The 19097-nt window shown below is 44.0% G+C and overlaps 1 protein-coding gene across 5 annotated transcripts in view; it reads left to right on the forward strand.

The window, feature by feature from the left end:
- Positions 1 to 7558, forward strand: part of FCRL5 (Fc receptor like 5) — a 63389-nt gene extending 55831 nt beyond the window's left edge. For 4 of the 5 annotated variants that reach the window (XM_061402636.1, XM_061402626.1, XM_061402628.1 and 1 more), the window contains 7 exons: positions 1128 to 1406; positions 1849 to 1965; positions 2649 to 2676; positions 4018 to 4100; positions 4304 to 4372; positions 6620 to 6651; positions 6730 to 7558. In XM_061402636.1, the coding sequence (XP_061258620.1) occupies positions 1128 to 1406; positions 1849 to 1965; positions 2649 to 2676; positions 4018 to 4100; positions 4304 to 4372; positions 6620 to 6651; positions 6730 to 6819 (698 nt within the window). In that variant the 3' untranslated portion in view covers positions 6820 to 7558. The remainder of the gene's footprint in view (positions 1 to 1127; positions 1407 to 1848; positions 1966 to 2648; positions 2677 to 4017; positions 4101 to 4303; positions 4373 to 6619; positions 6652 to 6729) is intronic. The other variant, XM_061402630.1, reaches the window with a different exon arrangement.
- Positions 7559 to 19097: the final 11539 nt, after the last annotated feature.

The raw sequence follows: 19097 nt of genomic DNA on the forward strand, positions 1-19097 counted from the left end.
GCTGGCATGTAGGGAGAGAAAGGGTATGGTGATGACTCCACCTCCTAAGTGTGACTCAGCAGTATCGCCTTGCTTCCATGGCTGTCCGGCTTTCCTCCACATTTCCCACCACAATCTCCTCCTTCATATCCCCTCAATCTGTTTCTCCACAGTCAACAGCAGCCCTCACCCTGGGATTGCTCCACAATCCCTACACTTCAGCTCCCAGCTACTGTACCTTCCAGGGGACCTGTGTCCCTGTCCAGGGTATATATGGCTGTGGCAAGGACTCTCTGGTTCTCATTCCATTTAGGCTGCCGCAGATGAGCTGTTTCCCTCTCAACCTTAAATGTTTCTCCTCCGACTCAGACATTGCCCCAATGTGGGGACCGGACCCCTGTTTCAGTTCCCCCACCTAGGAGGGTAGGTCCAGTCCTAGTAACACTTCTGTTTTCCCCCCTAGTTCCTTCATCCTACCGAGTTTTGCATGGGTCTATATATTCTTTTCCGCTGGTCATGTATTTCTGTCGTCTCACAGCTGGTGTTCTGCGTGCACTTCTGTGTCTGAAGGTGCATTCCTGATGTATCCGTGGGGAGAGATGTACTCCATGTCCACCAACTCCTCTGCCATCTTGTTCTCCCATGTTAGTCATGTTAGTAGCCCTAAAGAAAATAGTCTTATAAGTAGATTTGCTGGGTCAAACTTTAAGTGCATTTTCAATTTGGTCAATACTGCCAAATCTCCATTCAAGAAAGTGTCTCAAATATGCGTTCCCACCAAGAGCCTATCAAGGTGCCTGTTAATCCACAACTCCATCATAATTATCTGCCTGTATTAACCTTTGCCAATCTGATGGGTATTTTGTGTGTAAACAGTTAATAAATAATGAGGAAGATAATATTTTTATATATTTATTGGCTATTTGAAGTTTCTAGTGGCTCATAGCCTTTTCACACTTTCCTGTTGGATATTCTTGTGCATTAAAAGCTGTTCGTGGATTCAGGTCACTAGCTTTGTCTGTCATACATGTTTTCAACCCATTTTCCTAGGTTGTGAACTGACTTTTATTATTTGTTTACATTATTTTTTGTTCCTTTATAAATATGTTGGCAATAGGACCTTCTGTTGACTTTTTGTTTTCCCCCAGTTCCAGTGTCTCGCCCTGTCCTCACCCTGAGGACCGCCAGGGCCCAGGTTGTGGTGGGTGATGTATTAGAACTTCGCTGTGAGGCTCAGAGAGGCTCTACCCCGATCCTGTACTGGTTTTATCACAATAACATCACCCTGGAGACCAGCACGTCTCACTCTGGACAAGGAGTGTCCTTAAACCTCTCGCTGACTGCAGATCATTCTGGGACCTACTCCTGTGAGGCCGACAATGGCCTGGGTCCCCAGCGCAGTGAGGCAGTGACACTTTCGGTCATGGGTAAGTTTTCCATGCCCAGGCCCCAGGGCATGGAGGACAAAAAATGTCCTCCAAGGATGCTCTGAGTGCCCTCTCAATACTTGACCAGGGTGGTGCCTCTCAGGAACAGGTACACAAAGCAGGAAGCATTCCAAGTTGTTAATTTCAGAAGTGTTTCTGAGAGCATGTAATTTGGATGGGAAAGGAAAGCCAAAGAGGACCATTGAATTTAATGTTCATCAGTTAGTATCATCCATCCTGACCCTCAACCCTTGCATCAGCCACAGATATAGTCTTCCCCACAAAGAGAAGAGCCATTTCCTGGACCACATCTATACCTGCTTAATCTCAAGAGTCCTGCTCCCCTTGGTTCATCCCCTCTCCCAGGCATCAGCTTCAGGGGTCAGGCAGTTCAAGACCACAAGCCTCTCCCTCTGGCTCATGCCTGGGGTCTCCCCCTCAGGACTGACAGGGAGCAAAAACAGCCTTATTGCCACCAGTGTCACCGGGGGGCTGCTCAGCATGATGGCCATTGCTGCCGTGGCACTGCTGTTCTACTGCTGGCTCCTGAGAAAAGCAGGTGGGTGACTCCCTGGCTAACCTTTGCTTGAGTCCCTGTCCTTCCCATCTCTGTTCCTTTAGGCTCATGCTGCCTTTGGAACCACCCCCAAGCTCTCAACAGTTCCTTTCTGCACAATTCCACATCTCCTACCTTCCCCTCTAGATCCTCCAGAATTTGTCTTCTTCAAATGCCAAGTTGCCAAAACAGCCCTTTTGGGTGGAAGTTGCTTTTACAAGATGTAGTTTATCCAACGTGACAAATTGCAGTGTATCTCCCTTGCTACCCTTGAAAGACTCCCTAGGAACAGGAATAGAAGAAGAAAAACTCTGAGAAATGGGAGCAAGAACAGAAATCAAATGAAATTTTGATAACTTATTAATTTTGTAAATGTATTGTACTTTCATAGTAGATAAGTCTCTTTTCCCAATCCAGCTATTGAGCATTGTTCTTCACAAACTCCAGGTTAAACAATTATGGATTGTGGGCTACCCTTTTGCATTATAACTATAAACTTCTGGAAGCCAGGATCAGTAGTTTTTGCCCAATCTTCTACCTCCATTGTGAATATCAAAGCATGGTTCACATTTTAGTGACAGTGACTTCTGGCAGGTTCTAGATGAGCTTCCTATGAGCTCTGCTCACAGGAAGACTTGTGAAGTCTTCCTTTTCCTGGACTCAATGCTTCTCTGCTTTCCTTTCAGGAGGAAAGCCTACAGTTGACTCCTCCAGGTAAGGCCTGGCTGTATTCCCATATGGTTAATGAAATGCCACTGGGTATAAAAATGAAATTGAATCTGGCTACTGCTAAGAACGGGGATTCCCTGGTGGCTCAGATGGTAAAGAATCTGCTCTCAATGTGGGAGACCTGGATTTGATCCCTGGGTTGGGAAGATCCCTGGGAGAAGGATATAGCTACCCACTCCAGTATTCTTGCCTGGAGAATTCCAAGGACAGAGGAGCCTGGCATGCTACAGTCCATGGGGTCTTAAAGAGTGGGACATGACTGAGGGACTAACACTTTCACTTTCACTGCTGAGAGCACAGTCACTGCTTCATGTCACTGAGATGGGTTATGCCAGTTCCATGTTGCCACCTCCCTTGGGTTATCTCAAGGCAATTCCCTGGACTTTCTCACCCACCAACTTAGCTAAACAGGCCTTTTTTTCTTTCATGCCTGTATGCTCAGTTGCGTCTGACTCTTTGCAACCCCATGGACTGTAACCCTCCAGGCTCCTCTGTCCATGGACTTCTCCAGGCAAGAATACTGCCATTTCCTTCTCCATTTTTTCCCCCTTTCAGCAAGTGATTGCTTTTTATTTATAAATTTACGTCCTTGGTCCACTGTTGCCTAGTTTGTATGAGTGATCACCATGAGCACAGAACCCATCTATTTCCTAACATGCTCTAAGGTTAATAAGCCTGGAAAGCTCTGATTAGGTCATGGCCAGCCCAGCCTAACCAATATCTGTTGTGATGACAGCCAAGAAGATGAAGTCACACAACTTGGCCATCCAGAGACACCTCTCTGCTAATAGGAGGTGGGGCCTGTGAAGAAGGGGCTGCCATCTTGGATTCCCAAGGTTGACTTTAGGAGCCACACCACAACTATTCCTGGGCAAGCTCATAGTAGCAACATCCAAACCATCCCGAGTTCCTCTGAGCCTTTCTGATTATGGATTTCTCTGAGATACCAATATTTCTGAAAGTATAGACTTTGGAGCCAGGTTTGAATCTTGGTTCTTTCCTTTTCTAGTTACATAGTCTTCAGCAGATCATCTGTTAGAACCTCCATTTTTTTTCCATCTATAAAATAGAGAAAAAAACAGAATCAACTTAATATTGTTATAGGTACTAGCACAGTGCTTAGTACATACCAGATACATACCATAAAGTCTGGATTAATATTATGATTTATAATTTAATCATCTCTAACAATAGAGTATTTATTATACACTCATCTATGTTTCCAGGCTTGGCAACTATCCTGTGATAAAGACTTGCTAACAGGGAATGATCCTTAGATCTACTTTATCAGGATTTCTGGGAAACATCAATGTTTCTGTTTCATAGGAATCCTTCAGCCCCAGATCCCCAAGAGTCCACCTACCACAATGTACCAGGCTGGATAGAACTGCAACCAGTATACAGCAATGGTGAGGACTGAAGACCCTCCATTTCGGCAGGGACCCCAGGGTTGGTCTGGGAAGGGGTGGGACAGGAAATGAGGAAGGGACAGTGCAGAGGCTCAGAGGGCTCTGCTCCCTCTAGAGAATAAGCTATGACTGGGGGACAAAGAAGTAGCAAGACAAGGGGGCAAGAATCTTAGAATCCTCTCAAGTGTCAACTTCTCTCCAAGTAAATCCTAACAGAGGAGAGGTGGTGTACTCGGAAGTCTGGAGTGTGAAGAAGGAGAACAAACTCACAGGTAAGACCCAAGGACCCTTGATTTTGGTGGTTGATTGCTGTGTGTGGCTCAGTCTCCAACCAGACATAGATGTGCCCCTTGTTCTGGGTCACTGGACTTCTTGAGTCATGCCCAGCTATATTACTGGGATTAACTCAAGCTTATTGTGCAGAACTGCTTTCTCCATTCTCTATCGATGGCCTCAGCATCATCTGAGTAATGAATCCATTGCCCTGGGCAGTCACTTAATCCCTCAGAGCTTCCATGTCCTGTCTGTGAAATGAGACAGGACTGTCTTTAATGCCTGTATCTTTTTTTTACTGCTGCTGTGGCAAACAACCACAAGGGCTTAAACAATACTAGTTAATTATCTTACTGTGCTGTAAATCAGACATCTAACTCAGGTCTCACTGGACCAAAATAAGTGTCCACAGAGTTCCTTCCTGGAAGCTCCAGGGAAGAATATATTTCCTTGCCTTTTCCAGCTTCTAAAGGATACCCCTTTCCATGGCTCATGGTCCCATCGCTCTGTCCTTAAAGCAGCAATGTGGCATCTATCTAACCATTCCTTCAATAGTCAGTGCTGCCTCTGATCACAGCTAGGAAAGGTTCTCAGATTTTAAAGTTCTCCTTAAAGTCCCACCTGGGTAATCTAGGAAAATCCCTCCATTTCAAGGTCCTTAATCTTAATCACATGTGCAAAAATCCCTTTCACCATCTAGAGTCACATATTCACAGGTTCTAGGGGTCAGGACATGGACATCTTTGTGGGAGACATTATTCAGCTAAACACACTCTCTCATAGGGTTATTGTAAGGACCAGATGAGGAAGCAGATGTAGAGATGCTATAGCAGCAACAGAATCTGAGCACCTTTTATGATGAGTCTATGCTGGTTGTCTGGCTGCATCATTATTTCTCCCCCCTGGTAGATGGTCTGCAGTGAACAATCCCAGCCTGGCTTCTGCCTGCAGCCAAAGGAAAGAACAACCTTTGGGGCTGTTCTAATTCTATTCTGAAAAAATCTGCCATGTGATTTTAGTTATTCTGCTTCCCCCCCCCTTTTTTTGATCCCTCTTATATAAAATCAAATGACAAATGAACTGTTTTTTTTGTTCTATTCTTGGTTCAGTGGCCTCTTGACCTCTAACATGAATGAACTATTCACACTTATAATCCCCTTTGATGAGAGTATTGCTATTATCCCCACTTCTTAGATGAGGAAATGGAGGCAAAGAGACCTTAAATGACCAGCCTGAAGTCACAGAACAGTTTGTCTCCAGAATCCAAGTGTTGGGCCAAGCTCTGCTTCTCAGGACAGTTCCAGGGAGCCTTAGAATTCACTCCAAGCTAAAAGACAAAGTCCTGCTTGATGAATGCCATATTTCCTTCCAGCTTTAAGAAAATATAGTAATAATACTAGCAACTTCTAGTATCATATCAACATGTGTTGAGCAGTTCTTATGTGCCTGGTACAGTTCTGAGTACTATAAATAAATGTTAAATTGTATATGCCTTAAAAATATACATACATATTTATAGTTTGTTTGTTAATAGCCTTCAGAATTGTACCCTCACATTGGAATTGCTCAATGTATAACAGATATTAGAAATCACATGGACACACAACCCTATAGATAGATATTATTATTCCCATCATACAGATGAGACAACTAAAGCAGGAGATACTGAGTGACTTATCCAAGGCCACAGAGGTGGCACAGCTGTCCTGGAGCTCAGTTTAGGTGGTCTGGATCTGGAATCTGCTCGAAGCCAGCTGCTTCTCCATAACGTGCGTGCATGCTCAGTCAGTGTCTGACTTAGTGATCCCGTGGTCTGTAACCCACCAGGCTTCTCTGTCCATGGGGTTCTCATGGCAAGAATACTGGAGTGGGTTGCCATTTCCTCCTCCAGGGGATCTTCTCGACCCAGGGATCGAACCCACATCTACGCTGGCAGGTGGCTTCTTTACCATTGAGCCACATGGGAAGCCCCTCTCCATAATATTCACTATTAATCTATGATCAAAGCATAAACAAAATAAAAGTTGATTTCTTCCTTTTGAGAGCCCCTGGGGGAGCTCTGCATGGGGAACAAAGAGTGTAGTGATGCTGCAGAGATAGCTGGTGGAAGCTGTGAGGCTGAGGGTCTTAGGAAAGGTTCAGTGGCTGTGCGGGCCCCATGGAGAAGGCTGTGGCTGGGCCTTCTTGTAGCTTGGATACAAGTGGAGAATTGAGTTCACATTTGAATGCTTCCCTTCTTTCCACAGCGGCCTCTGAACCAGAGCCTTTTAAGAACACGGTGAGTCCCATGCCCTGTGCACCCTCCCATCTCAGGCCCACCGGTCTCTGGCCCTCACCTGTGTGCTCTTTCTCCCAGGATTCATGTGTCATCTACTCCCAGGTGAAGGGGGCTTCCACCGCAGCCTCTAAGCCCCAGTTCTTGGATCCATTAACTCCTCACAGATGAGTCCACATAGCTCCAGACTGCTGCCTCAACCTCTGCACTCCAGAGCCATTCTTGCAGGGTCGTGGAAGGGACACTGAAGTGGGAAGATTTAAGCCACCCCAGGCCACACCCAGCAGCCAGTGCCCCAAGTGCCCACACCCTCATCTGAACAAAACACAGGGCCCCAAGGGACTCCTGTCTACTTCCAAATTGACAGCCCTGCCACATATCCCAAACAGCATATTGTTCCCAACCCAGGGCCCATGATGTTGCCTGGCTTCCTTATTGTGCTTGAGCTTCAGACATATCCCCACTATTCTTCCATGATGACAACACCCAAGCTCTGCCATGAATACAACCTGCTCTCAGTCAATGCTTTTCTCAGTTGCCATCAGTCTGGTATGGCTATGGTGGGCTCTGCCGAATGCGATAGCACACACCCATGAGATGTGTACACTGGATTTGTTATAGACCTCTCCATGGTGGGACTGCGTTCCATACTCACCTGTGTGTCTGAAACTCTAAGCTCAGTATCTGACACCAGGATAACTTCTCTCCTGCCCATGTAACAATATCTACCTGTCCAAGTATGTGGATTTCACACACTCGGACCTAGATCCTTCCCATCCTGCCAGAAGGAACCTAGCACAGTCATGGCCAGGAGGACCAGAGATGCAAATAGAATGCACATTGAAATATAGCAGGTGCTTTATTACTATTTGAATGAATGAATGAATAAATAAATGAGGAAGATATTGTGGATCATTATGATATATTTTTACCCTCAAACTGGCATCTGATACAGTGTGCTTCCTAGGAAATCCAGGAAATAGGAAGTAAATTCAGAGAAGGAGTTTGAGTGAGGAGAGATCTGTTCAGAAAGCAAGAAGGCTTCTCAAACTTCAAAGTGCTTATGGGTCACCTGGGGATCACAGAGTCTTATTCAGTGGGTCTGGATGGAGGCTAAGACCCTGTATGTATAGCAAGCTCCCATATGATGCTGATGCTACTGATCCTAAGAGTCTACTAATCCTAGGAGTCTACCAAGTACCCAGACCTTGTAGGTTTTGGCAGAGGTTCATGGAGAAGTGGCGAGGGCTCTGTCTGTCCATTGCCCAACTTCATGTGGGCCACTGATATAGCTCACAGGATTTCTGCACTGTTCTTCCACCAGAACACCATCAGCTGCTGTTGCTAAAAGAACTTCTCTTATATATGCTGGGATGCATCAGTCACCCTGGGTTCGGGAAAAAGTAGCCACCACTATCTTTGTTTCCTCACCTTGGGCCTCATATTTTTCCCATAAAGGGATTGAATACACTGTGAATAAATACACCCCTTAGCCTTCTTCATTCAAAGTTGATCTGTCTCACCTCTGAGCCATAGGATGCTTTGCTCCATTTTTATGATGCCCATCACACCTTATCTTGATCTCCACCTCCAGTGGATTGTACAGAGGGAATCATTTCCAAGCCCCATTGCCTAGAATAAAACCCTTAGCAAGGAGTTCATGATCCTTCTCCACCCAGTGCTGCCCACTTCCCTCTCCAGGCTTTCCCACAGTTGTTGTTCACCACACCCTATTCTCAGTCGCAGGGTGATCTTCCCCATTTTCTAATATAGACTCTTTGTACTTCCTCCATAGAAGGGCTTTCCTGTTATTTGCATATCCTGGAATCCTGTTCATTCACCAAGCCCTGAGTCAAATGTCAGCCCTTCCTAGGACGGATCTGTCTTCGGGATGTTATAGCATTTTTTTTTTTTTTTGGCCCACTTTGCTTTTTTAACTGAATGATATTTGCTTCACAGAATTTTGTGGTTTTCTGTCATACATCAACAAAAATCAGTCATAGGTACACCCATCTCCCCTCCCTCCTGAACCTCTCTCTCATCTCCCTCCTCACCCTACTCTTCTGGATTGTCACAGAGCCCCTGTTTGAGTCCCCTGAGTCATACCTAGAGCCTATTATGTAGAGTGAGGTAAGTCAGAAAGAGAAATATAAGTATCATATACAGATGCACATACCCGGAATCTAGAAAGATGGTACTGATGAATTTATTTTCAGGGCAGCAATGGAGAAACAGACATAGAAAACAGACCTCAGGACACAGCAGGAGGGGAGGAGGGAGAGGGTGAGATGTATGGAGACGGTAACAGGGAAATTTATAATACCATATGTGAGACAGCCAGTAGGGATTTGCTGTGTAACTCAGAGAACCCATAGCACTTCTATACAGTGAGACTTGGAATCACTAATGGTTGATGTTTGGAGGGAACATCAGTTTAGTTCAGTTGCTCAGTCATGTCTGACTCTTTGCGACCCCATGAATCGCAGCACGCCAGGCCTCCCTGTCCATCACCAACTCCCAGAGTTCACTCAGACTCATGTCCATTGAGTCAGTGATGCCATCCAGCCATCTCATCCTCTGTCGTCCCCTTCTCCTCCTGCCCCCAATCCCTCCCAGCATAGTTTAATCTAAACCACTTCTCTAACTTTGTGGTTGGAAGTTGAGAACCAGAGAGGAAGTGTAACTAGCTGAAAATTAAGCAACCAGTTAGTGGTAAAGCACATACTAAACTAAACTAAACCCAGGAGAGTGCTCTTTCCTCTACATGGTTCCTCTGCTACAAAGACATGTGCATTTTTGGGTCATCAACAAGACTGAGTTCCTTAAAAGCAAAGCCCGGGTAGCCAGCATGGTGCCTGGTATCAACTGATGCTCAACGAATGGTTGTCAAATTGGATGTCTATCAAATCCCCTGGCAAATAAACATCACCTCCACAAATTCATCTATAACCCAGAGAAGTGCATATATGTCCTTCAATCTCAGAGCTTTTATATATATATATATATATACATACATACATACATATAATCTCAGTAAAAATCATTGTTATGAGAGCCATCTATCAGTTTGAGATGAGTGCTGTGTTTTGTTCAAAACCTGAGTGACCTGCAGGTATCTCAAACATGACATAAAACCCAGTCTGTTGTCCCCATGAAATCTGCTCTCCTTTCTGTGTTCTCTTCCTTCCTTCCTTCCCTCCTCTCTTCCTTTTCTTCCTTATCTCCTTCCCTATCTCTTCCTCCCTGCTCCTCCCTTTCCCTTCTTCTTCTCCTCCCTTCCCCCTTCTTCTTCTGCTTTTCTTTGTCTTCTCTCTGCCCCCCTCTCTCTGTGTTTTCCATCTTCTTCTTTTCCTAGTTGCAGATAGCACTCTATCTAATCACCCAAGACAGAAGATGCATAGCCATCTCCGAGTCTCTACATCGAATTGGTCGCCCAAGCCAGTTCAGTCAACTGTCTTTCCTTGGACATGCCACACAGCATGCAGGACCCTAGGCCCCCGATGAGGAATCAAATCCGGGGGTGGGGGGGCATGCAATAGAAGCATGGAGTCTTAATCACTGGACCACCATGGAATTCCTAGTCAACTTTATTTTTGAACTATCTCCCAAATCACATCTCCCTTTAGTGTCCACCTCCACTGCCTTAGTACACGCCCTTGTCACCTACCACCAGGACTACATAGTAGTCTCACAAGTGCTTTCTCCACTTCCGGATTCCCTCCTGGCACAACCACTCCCAACAGATGTGCCAGGATGCCCTCCCAACAGAGTTGCTAGTATGATCTTTCTAAAACCCAGCTCCACTTATTACTCTGCTTGAAATCCTTCAGTTATTCAGAGTTCAGGCTCCATCATGGGGTATAAAGCTCTTCCTGACCTAGATCCAACTTACATTTACAGCACTGTCTCCCAATATCTCCTTTAACAGACAAGAACACTTACCATGTATTCCGGCCACACAAACTTCTTTCCATTTCCTACACACACCACCTTCTTTCAAGAAGCCATGACTTTCCCCCCTTTTTTTGCTACCAAACTCACTCATCCTTCGACATCTAATTCAAAAGTCACCACTCAGTGAGGCCTCATTTCTCTCAATGTGTTTCCATAACCTTTGGCATCTATGTTTCTTATACTTCGTACAAAAGTGTGTGTGTGTGCACACGTGCACATATACTTCTCTCCCCAGACTACTTAAAGCCTATCTAGAGTTGAGTGTTACAGCTAGTTCTAGTGTATAACCCTCCTATCATCCTCATATCAGCCTCAGCATACAACACAGGGCCTGGTGAATCACAGAGACTCAGTTTATAGTGAATAAATGAATGTGCAACAGTATTGAATAGACTTTCCCTATTTTCCTCAGAATAACACCTAAAGCCTCAAAGCTGAGCTCAAAAGTTGATAGCAACTTACATGTGCTGCAGAGGAACTTTTGACACAATCCCACAGGATTGACTCGGAAGTGGCTGCATGACTCTTGAGCACCTCCCTGGCTTCTTACACCTCCTCTATCAGCTGTTGGTCAGAGTTTGCTGAAATGGGTGATGGGGGAGGAGATGGTGGTTGGTGAGGAGCAATGGGCATTTTACTTTCTCTCCCCACTCCAGCCAGGAGAAGGCAGGACTCCACCCCTCACCTTACCACTCAAGGAGAACTGTTGATCCTCAAACAGAGAGCAGAGCCAATGAGAGAGCATTTAAGAGATCCTGACATGAGTGCCCTGGGGCTTGGGGATGTTAGAGAGCACACTTTATTTCCCACTCTTGTAGTTTCCTCTGATGGGAAGAGAGTTCTATTAGCATCACACTTCTGGCCTCCAGTGGTTTTAGAAGGAGAGCATAGTCCAGCCCCTCTTTTTTTATGGCCAAGAGCGACCCGCAGGATTGCATGTTCCTCTCTGTTCTAAATTCCAAAGGGTCTGCCTCTACAATGGAATACTGACAGTTTCACAGGTATAACCCTGACCTCAGTGTTTTGCACAGGAGGCTTCAAACATTGAGAAGCAAAATAAAGAATTCAGGGGAACCAAATGCATAGCAAGAGATGGAGGTTTCTGTTCCAGGCAGGGCAGACAGCTCTACGCTTTGGTGGTGTTTACCAGATATAAACCATGTGGGTATTTTTTACTGTGTTTTTTGTTTTTTTTAATGACAATGTTTGGAGCTGAGTTGGCTTTCAGGGGCTGAACTTGAGAGAGGAGCTCTAAGCCTCAGAATGCACTGTTTGGTGGCAGGTCACTAGAACTTGGGCAAAGTTTTGACCAAGGGCTGTAGGGCTGGGGATGCACACATTGACCATTAAGCTATGGTGAGCAAGTGCACATACTCTTCTGGTTGCAGCGGCCCCAGACATAGAGCACTATTCCTGTGGTTGTGAATTCAGGCAGCTGCTTCTGCTGGTCAAAGGTTCCAGTTCCTTCTGGCACTCGGAGGCAGAACTTCTCTCATACTCATGCCATGAACCTTCCCTCTATAGTCTAGGGCTCCCAATCAGGCTGAAGTGCAAATGTGCAGAGAAGTTGATTCTGACAATGGGATATTAGAAGCAATGGAAAGATTTTGCCCCTTTTCTCCTCTCCACAGTCCCCTGCCTAAATGCACCATTCAGTGATGCAAAGCTTTATTTACATAACTTCTTTGAGGGCTCCCTGAGTGAAAAAGCAATTGATTTGTTGCAAAACTGTGGCAAGTTTAGGGTGCATGCATGCCAAGCTGCTTCAGTCGTGTCCAAATCTTTGCCACCCTATGGACTGTAGCCAGCCAGGCTCCTCGATGGGATTCTCCAGGCAAGAATACTAAGTGGGTTGGCGTGCCCTTCTCCAGGGGATCTTCCCAACTTAAGGATTGAACCTGTCTCTTAGGTCTCCTGTATTGGCAAGCAGGTTTTGTTTTTGAGTTCTTTTTAACCACTGGTGCCACCTAGTGGCAAATCCCGAGTTAGGGCTGCTGCTGCTAAGTTGCTTCAGTCGTGTCCGACTCTGTGCGACCCCATAGACAGCAGCCCACCAGGCTCCCCTGTCCCTGGGATTCTCCAGGCAAGAACACTTGGAGTGCTACACAATCTTATGTATTCTTTCCCAGCCTCTGTCCTACCCTCTCTCCCTCCTGCTTCCCTGAGATTATACTCACCCATAGTGTGTCAGCTCATGAGCTTCTGCTTCAGGCTATCTTCTAGATGAAAGTCAAGGGCCCAGCAAAGACAGCAGCCTGGAAAAGGGGCTCATTTTTCCTTCAACCAAACGGTTTTTCTGAACAGCTATGGCTGTGGCCAAGCTTCAGCCATTAAACAGAATACGTTCATTCAAGGCCTTTGGTGTATTGAAAGCCAGGGCAGTGTTTTCTGCTTTCAGTGTAATGGCAGCTATTTCCATGTGTGTCACAGAGCTTTGCAAGCTGTTCAACATTAGGGCCTTGCCAAGATAGGCAGGGCTGGGTCTGCTGATCTAACCGACAAGGACACCAAACACTAGAGACATGAGCCTGAACTGCAGCCCTGTGCTGCCTTACAGAGCATAAGGGAGGACACTTGTCTCCACTACAGAACTTCAACTAATACAAAGACAGAACACGGGGAATGCATCCCTGGGAGCCAGGGTTTCAGGCCTGGCTGCAAATTGAGAGATGACAACAGCAAGAACAACTCAGGACTAAAGGAAAAGATCTGCTCACTGTCTCTGATTTTGGGGCCACAGACCCAATAAAGTTCATACTCAGTGCAGCTCTGAGAAGGTGGTGCTACCAGGCTCTAAAAAGGAAATTTTAAAATTCTTCAGTGGAAAAGAAAGATGTCTCCTAGGTGAATTTCTACCCCTTTCCCAGGATGGTGAATTCATAGTTGCAAACAAATCTTAAGATTTCTTCCATTTTAGTTTTGTGGTAGGTCACGAATTATAGACTCTAAACTTTATAAAGATTTAATTCTGGTGAATCTTTTCCATCTACCCTCCATGATTCAGACACCAGTCTCTTTGGTAATGCTAAAACTACACTCTTGGGGCCCAATTATGTTGGGATAAATGTTTTAGGACCTTGATATTAGCTTCTTTTCTAAAGTCGGTAAGTGTAAGGTCTGGTGGCACCAGATACTCTGACATGTCCTATTAACTCTCTGGATTCTTTTAAATAGTATATTTGTCCACTCTGGCTGCCATAACAAAAATACCATAGACAGAGTAGCTTATGAACAGCAGAAATTTATTCCTTTAGGGTGCTAGAATCTGTGAAATCCACAATCAAGGTGCTGGCAGATTTAGTATCTGGTGAGCATTTGCTTTTTGGTACTTAAATATGTCTTCACATAGCAGAAAGGGTAAAAAGAGCTCCCTGGGGTCTTTTCATAAGGGCATTAATCCCCTTCATGAGGGTCTCTGCCTGCATGACCTACCCACCTACCAAAGGCCCTCACCTCCTAATACTATTATATTGAGGATTAGGTTTCAACATATAAATTTGAAGGGGTCACAAGCATTCAGTATATAGCAAATTGTAAGGTACACAATCTATGAGTTTGCCTTTGGATAATTGGAGCATGAAAAATAATATTAGTAGTAATAACACATTAAGCTTTAAGAGAATGTATGAGATAATTATTCTCAAAGGAAAAAAAGAGCAGGCAAAAGCTCTTATTTACAGAAGACAACAAATAATAAATGTAGAAAAAATGCTGACATTAGGAAATCACCACTTTGCAATCCCATGGTAACAATAGACTCAGCTAAGGATCACCCATGGATGTTAAAATTATTGGATGAGAGGCTGCTAGAGAGATCCACATGATCTCAATTCATCTCTGTCCACAGTACTTGCTAATCAAAAGGGGAATTTTACCTTTGCAATGGAGAGATCTGGCAGGGCCAGTCTTCACTAAGTGATCAAATGTGGCATCACCAGTAGTGGAGGCCCCTGGGTGATCTCTAACGTGGTGCAATGGGAAGTCCAGTCTCCCTTTCACAGAGCTGTTGTCAAAGAAGCTGACCGAGAACCTACGTGAGGAGACAAATTCCGAATGTGGGCCATTCTGAGGGAGATTCCTCAAAACTGCCAGTGTCACAAAAGATGAAAAGAAAAGAGCAATGAGACCAAGGGAGACTGAAGAGACATGACGATCTCATAGGAACCGTGATTGGATTCTGGATCCCAAAAAAGCCGTAGGAGAAATTAGGGGACATTGAATATGGGCTATACATTATTGATAATATTGAATCAATAACCTAATATTATTATATAAATATTTTAAAATATATTTTGAATGCTTTCAAATGATTCATGTGAAAGAAAGAGCACAAATGTGGCACAAAACTTAATTGGTGAATGAAGGGAGGGCATACAGATTTTCATTGTACTGTTCTCTTTTCCAGCTTTTCTGAGGTTTGAAAACTTTTAAAATAAATCAGGTAGGGGAGAAGCACCTCAGACACTTGGCATCAAACTGATAGGCGCCCTGAGGTGCTGAAAGAACTCACCCAGCCCTGCGTGCCATGATTTCCCACTACTGGGGTCATGAGAATCCTGTTTGGCTCAGGCACTGAGACACGTTGGCCAAGGATAAAGCCACACAGGACACCAGGGACGATGACTGAGGCTTTTCATCTAAAATATTTTATTTTAGAATCCTTGAGAATTTAATTTTTGAACTGCCTTTCTTTCCTGAACATTTCCTAATGGGGTGGAGTTTGTTTTCAACATCAGAGTATCTTTGTGTTGGCATGTTATGATTGGAGAAGTAAATATCACCAGACCTCACTACAGGACCTCTGATAGATGGTTAGGAAATATAGATGAAATAAGTAGTTATGGGTAATAGAGAAGAAACTCTCAGCTTCAGGTGCACCGTGAGCTGGAATGGACTTTTGTTAGTCACTGCTCTGACCCATTTTGGAGCTCTCTATAAAACCCCAGCTTCCCAGCTCTGTTCCCAGGAGGCTATACAGAGATGGAATATTTGGTTTGGGGATACATAGATGGGATCAGTAGATATTTTTTTTTGTTGCCCACACCTGTAACTGACCACAGGCTTAACAACAACAGTGAGCTGAACCAAAATCTAGGGAGCTTTAAGATTTTCTCTAAACACTCCCTATTCTTCCCCAGTTAGTGGATGATGGCCATTTGTCCACATGTCTTAACTGACAAGTCTATTCTATCCAAATTCTAGGCATGGGATTTGTTCCCTGTTTTCTTCCTCTCTACCCAGGACCAGTGTGAGCCTGTAATCTAGATAAGTGTGTCTTCTCTGAGGGCTGAAACTTTCCTTCAGGTGGCCTGTCTCAAGTTCCAGCCTGGGGAGAGGTAGTTAGCCACCCCATTTGGTTCTCATGCTTCAGCTTTATTAATCATTGCATTAATATTCTCCAGAGAAACAGAGCTGGTAGTAGATCTATCTACTATCTATCTATCTATCTAGAAGAGGGATTGATTTATTATAAGGAGTTGGCTCATGCAATTATGGAGGCTGACAAGTCCCCAGTTTGCCAAATACAAATCTGGAGAACCAGAAGAGCTGTTGGTGTAATTCTAGTTCCAACGCCAAAAGGTTAGAGACCTAGGAAGAGCCAATATTTCAATTTGAGTCCAAAATTGGAGAAAAGTGGATGTCCCTGCTAGTCAGGCAGGAGAAATTCTCTCTCACTTAGAAGAGGGCCAGCCTTTTTTGTTCTTTCCAGCTTTCAATTGATTGATGAGGTCCATCCATATTAAGAAGGACAGTCTGCTTTACTCAGTTGGCCAATTCAAATGCTAATCTCATTCAAAAACACCTTCATAGACATACCTAGAACAGTATTTGTACAACTCTCTAGGCACCACATGGCCCAATCAAGTTGTATATAAAATTTATCATCATCAACATAAAAGCGATCTACAGGCTACAATATATGTTTTGGTTTTCTTCTTAGTTGGTTCAGAACTCTGACAGGGAAGAGTAGTGTTTCTTTGGGGGCAGGGGGTGAGGATATCCTCAAAGAGGAGAGGTACCTGCCTGGCCTCCATCACTTTGGTGATTAAAAGAATTCTAAGCATTTCAAAGATACACTGGCTTTCTCTTTCTGTTTTTGTCCTTTGTCCTTTCTCAAAGTCCATCTTTCTCTTTGATATCTGGCTGACTCATACAAAATCTCCTGATTTAACTTCTATGTCGACTAGACAACCTTGCTGTCTTTCCACTCTTCTGATCGCCTCTGATCAATACTACCCACTCAGCAGAGATCTAATTCATAAGAATAGTTGTGATTTATTGAAGAATTAATAAATATAAGGCAGCATGCTAGGGCATTATGCTAGAAATGGAAGTAACCTAGATGTTCATGGATAAAGATGAGGTACATATATATAATAGAATACTAGTCAGACATAAAAAGGATGAAATAATGCCATTTTCAGTAACATGGATGGTCCTAGAGATTATCATACTAAGTGAAGTAAGTCAGACAAAGACAAATATATGATATCATGATTATGTGGAATCTAAAAAAAAAATGACACAAATGAAATTATGTACAAAACAGAAATAGATGCACAGACATAGAAAACAAACTTATGATTACCAAAGGGGAAAGGGCATGGGGGAAGGATAAATTAGGAAATTGGAATAAACATATACATACTACTGTATATAAAATAGATGACCAACAAGGATCTACTATACAGCACAGGAAAATATATTCAATATTTTGTACTAAGCTATAAGGGAAAACAACCTGAAAAAGAATATATATGTATGATTGAATGGATTCTCCAGACATGAATATTGGAGTGAGTTGCCATGCCCTCCTCCAGGGGATCTTCCCAACCCAAGGATCGAACCCACGGTGCTTATGTCTCCTGCATCGCAGGCAGATTCTTTACCACTAGCGCCATCTGGGAAGCCCCTTACATATAATATATAACTGAATATATATACACACACACACATATATATATTATATAACTGAATCACTTTGCTGTATACCTGAAACTAACACAACATTGTAAATCAACTATACTTCAATTACATTTTTAAAATAAATAAATAGATAAATACATTTTAGCCATAGAAAGAAAAGAGCACGCACTAGTAAGTTGGAGCTAGCAGCTTCATAGCTCTTCAGTGCATACTCTTCGCCTCTTCACCCAGGGTCCTTAGAGGGCTTAATGAATTGGTAGTAGAGGGCTACATGAATCATGACACCTGGAGTCAGAGGCCTGCCTCCTGTACGGTCTCCTACTGCTAACTATCTGGCCTCTCCAAGCTCTGTTTCCCTCACCCATAAAACAGAAAAAATAACAACAGCTGCTTGGCTGTGTAATTTATCGAAAGAGATAATGTTTGTATAAACATCGTGCAGGTGTTCTCAGAGCAGGTGGTGAGGTACCTGTGTTCATTACAAAGTTTGTATTGCTATCTGTTTGCTGTTATTGGTCCCTACTCCATCATTACAGTGAAGCAGCTGCTGAACTGCCAAAAAGATACTCCAGAAGAAGAGAGTGGAAAATTATTTGTTAGCCCTTTTAATGTGAAAGGAATGGGATAATTAGATTGGAGGTGTCAGAATATGTGCCTTTAGTATTTCAGGGGCTGACCTATGTAATCTGGATTTTATCTGATCATTTAGCAGAGAAATAAAAGCAAAAGGGTGATTTTGCTAGATATACTCTCCCAGGTCTCTTATTGACAAAAGATCATGTTGTTTGCTCACAAAAGAGCTTTGAATAAATTCTAATTCCTTGGGCCAGGGCCCAGAATATCCTGTAGCTCTAGGTTTGCTGGTATCTGGTAGCTGAGGAGATCAAAGGCTGGTATGAAAGAGAGAAAATGAGAGTGCTTGGGTTGATGGGTATTTCAAGGCTTTTCCTCCATGCTCCAGCTCTCAGCTTCCCTTTCTGCCTGACCATTACCATTCTCATTCACATCTCTCCTGTGCTTGTTCCATACTTATGAACCTGCATGTCCACTTAAGTCTTCAAGTGGAGAATCACAGTACAAACCCAATGGATAGGTCTGGTCCAGAACTGGCCATGTGGCCATGTCAATGAGACTGGGTGAGAATTAGAAGAGATGAAGAATAATTTTGAAAGGAAGATATCCCTCACTTACCCTCCTTCTATTGGTCCAGGCTACCCTCTCTTCATCAAGGACACTTTACAGTGCCTTGGCAAAAATAGAATAAGTTCTATGTGTGGGGGCAGGAAGAGGAGAACTTCTGTGCCCATAACCATGGAATAACAGGGGTGTAGAGAAGGTCAGGGAATGGCTCGGGGAACCCAGCAGGACCAGGGATTCCAAGGCTGTGACTTAGGATTTGAGGGATGTGAGCGACCAGGGGGAGGTCAGTCTAATGATCAAATCTTATTTTTAGAGGAGAACTTGAAGGTCATCCACTATTAATACTTTTCTCATGCTTGATTCCCTCCACATTATCCTTCCTGAGACACCATCCAGCCTATGATGGAATATATCAAGGTACAGGAAGC

The sequence above is a fragment of the Bos javanicus genome, chromosome 3 (genome assembly GCF_032452875.1).
Source record: "Bos javanicus breed banteng chromosome 3, ARS-OSU_banteng_1.0, whole genome shotgun sequence".
In the NCBI taxonomy this organism is placed as follows: Eukaryota; Metazoa; Chordata; class Mammalia; order Artiodactyla; family Bovidae; genus Bos; species Bos javanicus.